Source organism: Engystomops pustulosus, chromosome 4, assembly GCF_040894005.1.
Source record: "Engystomops pustulosus chromosome 4, aEngPut4.maternal, whole genome shotgun sequence".
Lineage (NCBI taxonomy): Eukaryota > Metazoa > Chordata > Amphibia > Anura > Leptodactylidae > Engystomops > Engystomops pustulosus.
The window spans coordinates 34,542,890-34,556,485 of NC_092414.1; the positions used below are offsets into that span (position 1 = coordinate 34,542,890).

The following is a 13,596-nucleotide window of genomic DNA, read 5'->3' on the forward strand; positions in this document are numbered from 1 at the left end:
TAAAATGGCACATAAAATGTCAATGAATGCTGCCAAGCAACTAAAAAGCTGAATGTTCCAGTCACTAGTCAACTCTCCTTAGTAATTATATCATAGAGAAGCACCAAACAAACATCTGAGCCAAGTGAATAATTTAGATGTATCCGACCTTTACAGCTGGCAGCCATGTGTAGCGTGTTCCTTCCAGCTATCTTTGTTGGGCTTCTCCTTGCTTGGAGAGCAAATGGGCATCTTCTAAGAACGGACGATTCTGCTCTTTGCAAAAGGTTTTAAACACTTTTACTATAACACAGTTGGCACAAACTCGAATTGTAGTGTAGAACACCAATTGTTCTGGGGCAAGGCTTTTATTAAGGTAACAAGAATCACAATAATTTTTTTTATTATTTCATAGTCAGAATTCAAAACATCAAAATTTTTACATGCTCAGATACCATTTTAAAAAGTATAAATTGCCCACTAATAAGAGCGACTAATCTTCCCTTCAACATGACTGCGATCCTAAAACTTTTAACCATAACGTGTAGGTTAAAACATACTATTGCGTAAAAGGGAGAGAGTGCTAGCAGGGGAAGAAGCCCAAGCCCATCAGCGTATTTATTTCTCCTAACTCCTCCAATCTTCTAACTTTTCACGAGGAGAAGATTTCGGCCGATGACAACCCTCCTTTGGCAACATGGGACCCCATTACATAATCATTGGGGAGAACATTTTTTGGAGGTTCCACTATAGCTTAGTTGTGCTTTCTACTTCCGATACTTTGATGGGCCTGTCAGCAGAGACTTTCTTTACTGATGGAGATTTGATCTTTGTTCCTTACTTATTCTCTATTCTAAAACTAAGCACATGATGTGCAAGTGTAATGTTCTAGAGTTGGGCTATTACTACATGTAACTACTAGAATTTTTGCCACGGGGATTTAGTGCAGATGATTACCCAAATTTAGGTAATCAGCCCCCCCAGTGTAAATGGGATCTGGCCCCTTATAAATGTACACAGCCTCCCCAGTAAAAAAAAAAAAAAAAAAAGGAATCTGGCCTCATATAAGTATATATAGAAGTACAGCAGTAATCGCTTTTATATGGCCACATTTAATTAATAATTGGACAATAAAAATAATAAAACTCATACTTACCTCGCGGCAGGGTGCTCCCACGGCGCGCGGCTCCCGTATTCACGCGGCTCTTCTGGCAGCCGCGGCTCCGCTGAGTGACACAGGAATCTCACACATTGGACGCCTGAATCGCCCACATTGGAGCAGCAAAATGCCGCTTTTAAAGAGGTCTGCATTCTGCCGCCCTAGGCGAGATTTTCATCTCGCCTCATGGCAGATGCGGCCCTGGATGTCCTCACTAGCATGTTATCACGGTGATGCAGTTTCAACTTGGAGCTAAAGTTAAGCGTGTTTAGATGATGTAGTCTATGGGAAATGCATAATTGCCCACCCTACATTAGGTAATCCTCCACTGCAAACAATACTACATATACATAGGCATATAAGCCTTATTGCAACCATCAGGTATCTCTCTTCCACATATGAGGAGACTAATACTATATATCAGTGATGGCAAACCTTTTAGAGACCGAGTGCCCAAACTACAACAAAGACCCACTTATTTATCGCAAAGTGCCAACACAGAAATTTAATTTGTGATTTATACTCTGTCACAGTTTTCATTGATACCAGCACCTGAGGAAACCAATAAAGCAGAAAATAGTCCCAGTTACAGCTGTCACTTTAAAATAGCTCTGTGCACAGCAAGTCCTGGGCTGTCTGGGACTGCAGGAAGATATCAGGAGTCATCTCTGGTGATGGCCTGGGTGCCCACAGAAAGGGCTCTGAGTGCCACCTCTGGCACCCGTGCCATAGGTTAGCCATCACTGCTATATATGATTCATTATTGCTGAGGACACTGTATACAGGATACCATTATGGAACATTGATGTATCGGGTGAAATGGCAGGAAATCGGGTGTGCTACGACTAAACTGTGCTGTGGTTATGGGCAAGCACATGGTGGTTACAGGGGCATACAGTTTGACACATCAAAGCATAAGTGCCAGGTACTATGCTTCTGTATAGACTAGTAGAGACTCACTGTAACCACCAGCTATTTACCTTCTGTGATATTTCTGTAACTGAGGCCGCCTGCACACCATCATATTTTTCAAATATGTTATCTGATTTTTGCAGTCTGTGGGTCTTCAGAATTTTCTGAGTTTCTGAGCCGTAGGTCCCAGCCATATGTTATCCATATGTCATCCGAATGGATAACGTTCCAGATCTGCAAAAAATAAAGGCTATTAAGTGACCTAGTAACAGATCCACAAGTATGGATGCACAGTGGACATCTGTGTTGCACTATTTTTGTCAGCCCCATAGAATTCTAGAGCCACAAACGAGAATAGGACCTGCTCTCAGGTTGTTTTTTGTCTGGAGTTGTAGGCTCAGATATGGGGCTATAAAATCGTCATCTGTGTGTTAAGCCCTTAGGCCTCATTCACATGACCATGTACTCGCCCAGATTGGAAACTGGGAGAAGGAAACAACCGGATGGAGAAGAGTAGTGTGGGGTGAGCGATCCTTGGGGGCTGAGTGTAATACACCTCCTATGAGGGCTGTGATCTGGCCATAATTTGTGCAGCTAGAGCACAGCCTCCAATATGAATGGAGCCTTCTGATGGGGACATCAGCAAGCCACAAAAAAGAGGTGGAATGAGGCTTTTTTCAAACTGTTGTAAACCACTGACTTTGAAGGTGCATTCACATGTTCAGTTTTTCAGATGCCTTTTTTAATGTCCAAACCAGGAGAGGATCAAAAAAGAATTGGAGTAGAATCTCTCAATTTTATATGTGCTCACCAGGGGCGGATTTATGCATAGGCACCATGGACACAGTGGGAGGCATTTACTAAGGGCCCGATTCGCGTTTTCCCGACGTGTTACCCGAATATTTCCGATTTGCACCAATTTTCCCTGAATTGCCCCGGGATTTTGGCGCACGCGAACGGATTGTGGTCGAACAAAAACCCAACGGATTCAAAAAACCGCCGCATTTAAAAAAAAAATAAAAATTGGTCGCACGCGCCATACTTACATGCACCAGGAAGAGATCGGTGAACTCCGACGCAACTCGGCGAACCTCGGCGCAGCAGCGACACCTGGTGGACATCGGGTGCAGGACCTTCATGAATCGCCTGAAGACCCGAAGCTCGTCGGAGAAGCCGCCACTGGAACGCAAATGGACCAGGTAAGTAAATGTGCCACAGTGTCTGGGGCGGCCGGGCAGGGGGGGTGGCCGACCCTGTGGAGGGGTATTTAAGAAGAAAATTTATTTATATGTGATGAAGTATTTTTCCCAATGCATTTTAAAACACAAGGCAAACCCATTGTGTGAAAGCAGCCTGAAGCCGTGTTTGATTGTAATGCTTACAGAGGATCATTAGAGAGATTCTTCCTGGGTCCAGCGCTGATTTCTTCTAGTAATATGGTGGGGGTTATGGGCAGAGGCGTTGGCTTTACTGCTCCAATAGGGGGCGTAAGTACTGAGTGCCTAGGGCAGCACCAACACTAAATACGGCCCTGGTGCTCACCCATTATGATCCACAACTGCTTTTGGCTTAAAAACAATATGGGAATTCGCCCTGATACCCTTTAAAACGTACAAAAAAATACAGTGATTTCATTAAACCTATGTTTGCTAATAATCCCAGGACTGATGGACTTCACAATCTGCAACATCTGAATTACTTCATGCTGCTTGGTAAGGGCAGTTTCACACTTGTGACCTGTTGTCATCCTGTGACTGGGGCCTTTTTGGGTGGCTGAAGGAAGCGGGGGTCCTGAATACCAGAGTGGCTGGCTGGTGCGGCCATAGGCACGCTGTGATCACGGTGCTTGGTATTAGGACCGGGGGCCTGGTCTACAGCCTGGCAGATCTCCAGCAGGTGGTGTGTGCAAGAAAAATGGAGGGAGAGGAATAGGTTTCTCCCTGGGGCAACCCCTGAGGTGTAAATAGGGATCCATGGGTGATGGAGGATGGGGAGCCGGTGATGGTGAACAGTCTGATCCAGGGATCACACGGAGGCACCTTGGTGCAAAATAACTTGGTTTCTTTATTCAGCTACAAACATCAGGCAACGGCCACAGAACAAACACAGCAGCAACTTCAGCAGGCTGGAAAGCTGGAAGAGATAGCTGGTCCACAGGAAGGGTTGCTCACAGCCATGTTTTAACTACAGGCTGGGCTAATAAAGATGTATCCGAGTCCAGGCAGTGGACCTCTGTTCTGGGGCTTAGAGTCCTTACTTGCCTAATGTGTCAGGCAGCGGCCTGAGACACCTCTGTTTCCTGGTTGTGTGTCTGGATGGCAGCTCTGCAGGAGCTGCACACTGGACTTGCTTCTCACTCTGCTGTCCAAGACCATGTGCTCCCGGCCACAAGGGGTTTTATACTACCCTAGTGAGGTGGCAGCACTCTCCAATCCGCTTGCAGCTTACTTTACAGTAAGACAAAGGATATCATTGGTTAAGGACAATCAACATCTTAACTCTTGCCCTCCAAGGCAGTGGTTTCCAGCTGCAATTACAAAGATTACCAGGGCAATTCTGAGGGGCTTGATCAGGCTCACCAGATAGATCCTGACAAGGAGAGGGACAGTTTTGCAATACCTACCTAACCATGCATTGGCAGGGTTGTTACAACTGTGTGAAGGACCAATAAAACTGCTGATAGCAGTACTACTTACATCGTAAATGTGTAATTGATGATACAAGGAGTTCCTGCTGTTTCACTAAAGACCTCTATGATGTTAGAGTCCTGGTCCCCAGCAGTATTATCAGTCTGTGACACAGGACTCTGACCAGTCTGTGGTTCACGGACAGACCATGGCCATAAAGGACGTATTCCAGTAGGAACAAGTCTTGTTCTAGCCGTAGCTATTCATTCCATCACCCTGGCATTGACCATAGTTGTGTCTTCTTAAGTGACCTATTCCACAAGCCTTTATAGTTAAGATGTTGCATACCCCAGGCCTAGTTCTGAGGCTCCATAATTTATTCTCTGAGTGCTCTGCAGGCACCTGATATTTCCACGTCTCCTCGGCCCTCACCCGCTGAGATTAAACCGCTGCATTAATAAAAGTGCGAAATAATCAAAACAAAGCGGACACAGGCAAAATAAAGGGCAGCTCTCTAATTACTCAACATCAGAGCCGAGGCCTCATTAAATATTCAGGTGACCCTAATGACGGCCGCTGACATGCCATTCATTGCACAAGCAGTCACTTCCTTCTCTGAGGGATACAGAGACTCGGTGGAGGAGGCCTTCATGAATTATTTACTCCATCTCTGAAGGCTTGATATCATGGAGCAGTTTGGGTTACTAGGTAATGGTTTCTGGTTACCTCCCAGCTCCACTCTTGCTGTGATGACTACTTCATGAAAAGCCGTCCCGAAAAGGCTAATGACCGGAGTGTGACCCTCTGAGATCTGACGCCTCTATTATTTTTATTGGGGTTTTTTTTCTCCTATATCAAAGCTGTTAGTATATATTATGTTTTTACACATTTGATTTACATTGGATATCTGCCAATTGTAGCATTTACAAGAAGAGTTGAGTTATCATAGAGTAATAGGCTTCTAAAGATTTACATGGTGGGGGCCTGATCCAGGGCTTTGGCGTCAAACTTGTGATGGACGGACTACACGCCATAAATTATATAATACTTTCTAACAATTTATTTCCTTTTTACATTTCTATTCTTGATATTAAAGTAAATCTACCATTTGCTTTTATGCATTTTGAACCAAACATACCTTGGGAATCCTGTAGCTACACTGATGCAGAAACATATCTTGTTTAATCCAGAGCCAGTTTTGCTGAAAAAACAATGATAAAATTATGATAATGAGGCTCTGCTTTCCTGGTTCCTCTCTTGCTCCTTCCACCACACTGCAGCTTCTTTCCTCCATGAGAGCTGCAAAAGTAGCCGAAGAGGACAGTACAACTTGCAAATATTTACTGCTCCTGGGGCTGCCCTGCCCTGGGTCTTGATGCTGGTGCACATACAAAGTCAGGGCACTGAAGGAGCAGGAGAGGACCCAGGGGCGTTGAGTGCTTCACAGTTGCACTCTTTTTTACCTTGCGTCCTGCACCAAAGTTCTCTTTTATCAGTTATGGAAGTGTTCATTGGACTGAGGATTATACCCCAGGATTAAACACCAGAATAGCTCCCAAATGTACAAACGGTATTAGTGTACTTCTTGGGGTTGATGGGCTCCAAAATATTTTCTCTGGTGGGCCAAAGGTTACGCAATTCGACATGTCTCCCGTTACTATCATGATCTTCAGAAATTGCTGTAGTAGCTGGATTGGCTCAGTAACTTCCGACACTTCCAATAAGTTGTGTTGTCCATGTTGCATTTCTACTAAAATACTGTATTCTTTATCATCGTTCTTCTCATTGGATTTTCTGTTTTTTACAGATGCGTATAATTTGTAAAGATGTCCCTGCCGAGGTTCTCTATGATGTTCTCCATGACACCAGCTACCGCAAAAAGTGGGATACGAACATGATCGATACCTATGACATTGGAAGGCTCACAGTCAATGCTGATGTGGGGTACTACTCATGTAAGGAGCTTATTATGGTCAATATATTAGACCAATAATATCTTTGTCTTATAAGATAATTGTAAAATCTTTTTGTTTTCATGTCAGGGAAGTGCCCAAGTCCACTGAAGAACAGAGATTTTGTGACGCTGAGGTCTTGGCTACCACTAGGCAATGATTACATGATAATCAATTACTCGGTGAAACACCCGGTAAGCCTTGGATACGTAGAAGTATTTCTATCTCTGTACTAGAAAAAACAGACTAACATTTCAACGTATGAGGGCGATTGACTTTGTAGAGTACAATAGAATTGTCCAAAATCTGTTTGCACATTTTTCCATCCTAGGAGTTTCTTTTCTGTCTAGGGAATAGTTAAAGGGGATGTCCAGGAATTAAAAAAAATTTGTTTTTTATACATGGTTGGGGGGTGTTAAAATAACAAAGCACGCAGCAGGCAGGCAGCAGTGGTCGGAACAGCATCACCAGCCAATGAGATATTGATACCTTAGCACAATATGTATTGTGACACTTTATTCTGGTAAAGCGAATCCGCCCTTTCTTGCAAGCATGAGTACAGCGCATGCGCAACGAAGCCGGGGCCATCTCCCAGCTTCATCCTGCAACGGTGAGAACTTCAGATGTGAGTCTAATGTGCCCCCTCAGACACGCATCTAGGTAAGTTTTTATAGGTTTTTTTATTGCCCCCCACCCTCAGAACTCATAATGACCATTTGGGACCCAGAAGTTGGTTTAGGGTCCCAAAACTTGTGACAGGTCCTCTTTAATGCTACTTAATGATCATTATATATTCCCCTTTTAATAGTACCGTATTAAAGGTTACATTTTTTTTTAAAAATTCACCAATCTGGACTTTGATACTTAGTTTTGATACAAGGCTGGGGTTCACTGGCCATACTATTTTGTGTACTATTCTTAAGTCTTTAAATGGCTTCCATAATGTGATAAAAAGGATATTTCTACATACTATAGAATCAGTGTCCGAAAATAAAATTTATAGGTCACGTTTCCCAATTGTGGGGAATTCTACTGGTCTGAAGAAAACTAACCAAGAGTAGAGCAAGTTAAAGAAAAGTATCTAATATATGTCAAGTATTGAGATGTACCAAATCTTTTAGGATTTTAGGATTTGTTGAAGAAGCCGCATGCCCATCCACAAAGTAGGCTTGTAAATGACACAAAAAGGGAACTTGTCATCACAAAGGTCATTTTTATTTGATGACAGGTCCCAAAATCCCATTGTATGTTCATTACAAAGCTGTTCCCTGCCACTCTGGTGAGTCCCGGGATGTGGGGGATTACAATTCAAAAGTCTCCACAATCCCTCCTCTGCTTTTCCTGAAGCAGAAGATAGACTGTGGAAGGGAGGAGGGATTGTGGAGAAAGCGATCATTGACTATTGAATTGCCCCGAGCCTCTCCACACAATGCTGGCAGGGAGCCAGGGAAGGTAAAATAATGGATTACAAAGCACCAGAAATATTTAACACATGCAGTTTTGTATTGAACATACATTGGGCTATTGGAACCTCAGTGATGACGGGTTCCCTTTTTAAGTTTTAGTATCGTTTGGTCACAGAATCAAACCAGCTTCTTCCAAATGTGAAGACCCCGCTCTGGTCTCCCTCCTGACTTTTACAGAAATGAATGCAGTACCTATTGAATGCAAAGCGTAGTCTAGGAGATAGAAGAAAACTTTTGGCTAAAACATAGAATATTTTGCACTTGTAAATACACTGGTCTCTAGGGGAGCGTTAACCTCATGAATATAACAGTACACGTCCCACCTTCTTGATATGTGCGGTGCTCTCCATATACTTGTAAAGACGGATGATTTTTTAAATTACGGTATACATTTACCATAATTGTCTGGGTCTGAAATTCGGTGATGGCCAATAGATAAAATCTTTTTTTTTTAACATCGGGCATGGGGGTTTGATTTAACTTTTTAACTTCACATTGCAGAAACATCCTCCTAGAAAAGACTTTGTGAGAGCAGTTTCCTTGCAGACTGGATATCTTATTAAATCCAATGGAGACAACAGCTGTATCCTCTACTACCTTACGCAAGTCGACCCTAAAGGTAATCTGAGCGTGTTATCACTCTATGTAGTATTAGTATAGTGTCCCTAAAAATAAGAAATCTTATGAAACTTTTTTTATTGCAATGTTCTCACTTTGGAGAAGGATGTATACAGGCGGTCCCCTACTTAAGAACACCCGACTTACAGACGACCCCTAGTTACAAACGGACCTCTGGTATTTGGTAATTTTCTGTACTTTAGCCCTAGACTACAATAAACAGCTGTAACAGTTATTAAATGTGTCTGTAATAAAGCTTTAGTGTTAATCCGGGTTCTGATGACAACCCAACATTTTTAAAATGAAATTGCCACAGAGACAAAAAACATCTGTCTGGAGTTGCCATGATAAAGTATACGGTTCCGATTTGCATACAAATTCAACTTAACAAACCTACAGACCCTATCTTGTATGTAACCTCGGGACTGCCTGTATTCTATTATGGAGTAAAGAGACTTCTAGAAACAATACAATCCTCAAGACACACACATTTACTCCATACTTTTCGGGGCGACTCCTCATTGTACCGCTGTTTAAATCCTATGAGCAATCTTTGCGCCTAAAAAGAGCCAATCAAGATACGTAAACACTTTTATTTCACAAAGAAGCTGTAATAAACTATACATAAAGAGGTTCTCTTGATGAGGATTTAATATTTCTATAAATTCTACAGCTTTTTAGGAAGGAGTAAGACAATTTGACCATAAGGTGGCGCTGTTGATTTTTGTTAATTTTTTGGTGAAAAAAAAAATGCTCTACTGCAAGGGTTCAGTCAACTTCAAGTAGATTTACTTTTTAGAGTCAGGCATGTTTTTAGATATGTGGTTAACAATCTTTTTCTTTTTCAATAAAGGATCATTACCAAAGTGGGTGGTGAATAAAGTTTCTCAATTTGTCGCTCCCAAGGTAAAAACGTATTTGTTTAACGTGTGTGTACAGATAGATATGTATACTGCAAATTAACATCACACCAAAAAAGTAATAAATTCAGACTAGGACTGCAACAAGTCGTGTCTAATTGAGAGGCTATTAGTGGTTTATAATATAGGCGATTCCCAGGGCCCATGATCACCCACCAAATTTTATACTCCGAAGGACCTTCACCCATGAAATTCACAAGAGCCATTTCTGGACCGTTGAAGGTCCTTTTAAAGGTCTTGAAACCGTAGATTAAAAGCATTCTTCAAGAATTCCAGACTTGTAGGGGCTATAATATTCCCACAGCCCTGAGTATGTGCTAGTTTGATTCTGCCCCTGCTTCCGCATCTTATTTGCCAGTCTTGAGAAGTACAACAGAGATATCAGAGATATATGGGGTTGGACACCATTTTTAAAATGTTAACGGGGTAAGTAGAATCCCTTAATAAAGTCATGCACATTTTACTTACCCTGGTAAACTTTCCCTTTCTGGCTGTACCAGCGGCAGATCATGTGACCTGCAAGACTTTCAGGACTTCCAGCGAGTAATGGGGCCGAGCGCTAACCTGTGCTCATTCCCATATGTACGCCCCCTCTCTCTGAACACAACTCCCATGTCCCATGGTTTGTGCCGATGTCCTTGGCCCATCCAAAGACATTGGAGAGACTTCCCTGGTAACATAAGCTGCGGCTCATACAGTCAGAAGGGGCAAGTTTTCCAGGGCAGGTACAATATTGGAGAACCTTCTAGGGGATTGTTCTTACCTTAGTTAAATTTGGTAATTGTAGCCAATTGTGAGACGCAGGGAAGGTCGTTCAAGAAAGTGGCTAACTGGTGCACAATGGTTAAAAGTTTGGTAATTTTTGCACAAAAAAAAATCTGAGAGGTTTTTTTTGCCCTAAAAAAGTTAAGCACCTCTCAAATGCAGTTATTGACAATTGTAATTTTTTAGGAACTGTAGAAAAACTTTGGGAAACTAAAACTACAAAGGGCTCTTATTAATCCAGATTATTTTCACCTTAAAAAGGTTTTCCCACAAAATAAATCGGGCCACAGGATAGGACCTATCTTGCTGATCAGTGGTGGTCTCGGTGATGAGACCACTACAAATAAGGAGAACGGGGGGTCCGAGGTACCTAGGGCCTAACTTGTTTTGTGGGGAAACCTCTCTAAGGACCCAGCCCAGTTTTTCAAATCTGCCACGTCACTGACACGTAAAAAAGTTATAAATCGCATAAACTTCACCTTATATTGGTATATAGTGGTAAATTTATTTTTTATTAAAATGCAAAACATTTCAACCAAAATATAAAGGTCCTCCAGGATCAATGATAGTAACCCAAGCACACTGACATATCGGTGTGTGATAGCTCTACCAAGATCTGCTCTTCTTTAAACTTCTTATGCACTTGTTTTTAATAAGAAAAGGGCTTTAAAATTATGCAAATTGGCCTAAGGGGCTCCAGTCTCCATTAACACCTATTCATATTTGTGGGGTGTTTCTAATAAATAGAACTTTAAAATGTGGTACTTCGAAGGGATTTTAAAATTACACCCCTCAAACTTTTAAACATTATTGTTAATATTATTATTGTTATTAGTTTAGGCATCGAACATGTAATAAAACAAAATGGAGTTTCCATATGGCCTTTTTAAATTGTGACAAAAAGTTTGTTTAGCCCTACAATTTCTGCAGGATAAAATGAGAAAACACATCTCAGATTTTGTTGTGCAGTTTCTCTTGAGTTTGACAATACCCCATGTGTGGATGTAAACCTCTTTATGGGCCTATAACTGAGCGCAAAAGGGAAGGAGCGCCACCACGCTTTTGGAGGTCAAATTTTGCTGAAACAAATTTTAGGGCACAATGTAGCATTTGCTGAGCCTATAACATACTAGAACAAGAGAAACCCCTAAAAGGTGACCCCAGTTGAAAACTAAACCCCTTGAGAAGTATAGTAACATTAATCAATGGGGTATAATCGCCCCAAAATAACAGTTTTGGAAGAAAGGCAAAGGGGGTTGCAGGGGGCATTTCATCAGAAGGAGGCCTGGCTGCATGGGGCATTTCATCACTGGGGGGGGGGGGTCTGGCTGCATGGGGCATTTCATCATCATCAGTAGAGGGGGGCCTGGCTTCATGGGGCCTTTCATCATCATCAGTAGAGGGGGGCCTGGCTGCATGGGGCATTTTATCAATGGGGGGGGCATCTCTTAAGAGAAGAGGCTGACTGCATGGGACATTTCATCAGTAGGGGGGTGGTTGGCTGCACAGAGGAGCCTGTGACCAATGCATTTCTGACCATAGGCTTATGCTTGAGTCAATAAGTTTTCCCAGTTATTTGTGGCAAAGTTAGGGACCTTGGTTTATACTCGAGTATATAGACTTTTTATGTTTTGGATAGGTGGGTAGGTTTTATATAAATCCCATGTGATCACTGTAAAGTTGATCACATGTTTAGCCGCAGCAGTTACCTTTTGTAGCATTTCTGTTTTCTTACAATATCTCGGATTTCTGCAGGCGATGAAGAAGATTTACAAGGCTGGTATAAAGTATCCCGAATGGAAGAGAAAACACGACCCTCATTTTAAGCCGTGGGTCTACCCGGAGCAGAACACGCTGCCCGCAGTCAATCTGGAAGACTTGTCCATCCAGCGGGCGGATGAGCTGGAAAACATTGATGAAAGTGGAGTGTCTGAAGTGAGGATGCACATCAGTGATGATGAGGACGGCCCCACCAAGGATTCCTAAGCGCTTTTCCGAAGAATAGAAACTCTAGATAAAACCTTAGGATGGTTTTCTAACTCTCGTGTTCAGCTACCACTTACAATTAACCCTCAATGACTTCACTCACTTTGTACAGTTTACTCTTGATAATAGATTCAACCACATATCCTTAAACCCTATGGTAGTTGTATATCCAAATTTTGGAGAAAATTCATTATTTTTGATTTGATATTCTCTTTAGTCCATCTATATGAACATAAAGTGTAACGAAACTTTTAACAGAATTGCATAAATCAATGGTGCAGATGATAATAGTAAATTTTGTAATATACTTTATCAAAGAAATATGTCCCAGTATCCTTCTTTTTCTTAAACTTTCTTTTTTTATGTTAGCAGTTTGTGTAAATCAGCTTTCTGTCCTGTTAACTCTTTACAGAGAGTCTCTGGAAAGACTAACCACCTTACACCTGAATCATTAAGGGAGATATTTTCTAGGTAATGAATGAGTTAATCTTTAATTTCCTTTGCTTATGTCTGTATTGTCTATGGAACTTCAGATACTCTGCTCACTACAGGAGAAAGAAGAAGGAGAAAAATGGCCACAGGGCAGCTGCTTTACTTAATGAAGCATATTACAAAGTTTACTATTATTACCTGCTCTATTTATTTCTGAAATAAAAAATGAATGGCTTCAAAGTTTTCGCTGAAACTAAACTTTCCAGGCAAGACTTATATAATGATTAAAAAAAAAAAAGTACCATAAGTACAAAAGTATAAGTATTGCAGCACTACGCTTCAGGCCATCCACTAGGCATAATAAAATGTATAATTTAAGCGAGACATGACCCGCAACAATCGGACTGAGCCAACAGTTAGATACTAATACAGTATATTGTGTTGTCAAGCAGCAAGCAAGTCCCTAACATTATGGGTTTTAAAATGATTGTTTTTGAGATCTGTATGCAAAAGTGAACAAACTTTTAAAAGCATGTAATACAACATGTCTCTGTCACCCTGCCACTGTGTTGTGATGGCCTTCTGTTATTCCTCCTGGTAACATGAAGTGACCACTTCAACATCTGACTTTGCCAGCATGGGGTCAGACTCCGCAGACATGCTCTGTGGACAAGGAGGAGGGTAATTCATTGTTGACACCCGTTTTATTACGGTTGAAAAGACTCATATTCGTCACATTCAACCAAGGAAGGGAATGGTTTGGATGAGGAAGAGATGGGA

At 41.8% G+C, this 13,596-nt stretch overlaps 1 protein-coding gene across 1 annotated transcript in view; it reads left to right on the forward strand.

Moving 5' to 3' along the window:
* The window catches only part of LOC140126341 (START domain-containing protein 10-like), a 30,638-nt gene extending 17,933 nt beyond the window's left edge, over positions 1-12,705 (forward strand). The window contains exons 2-6 of the mRNA XM_072145652.1: positions 6,485-6,632; positions 6,720-6,823; positions 8,597-8,714; positions 9,567-9,619; positions 12,154-12,705. Of these exons, the coding sequence (XP_072001753.1) occupies positions 6,485-6,632; positions 6,720-6,823; positions 8,597-8,714; positions 9,567-9,619; positions 12,154-12,384 (654 nt within the window). The 3' untranslated portion in view covers positions 12,385-12,705. The remainder of the gene's footprint in view (positions 1-6,484; positions 6,633-6,719; positions 6,824-8,596; positions 8,715-9,566; positions 9,620-12,153) is intronic.
* The last annotated feature ends 891 nt before the right edge of the window (positions 12,706-13,596 follow it).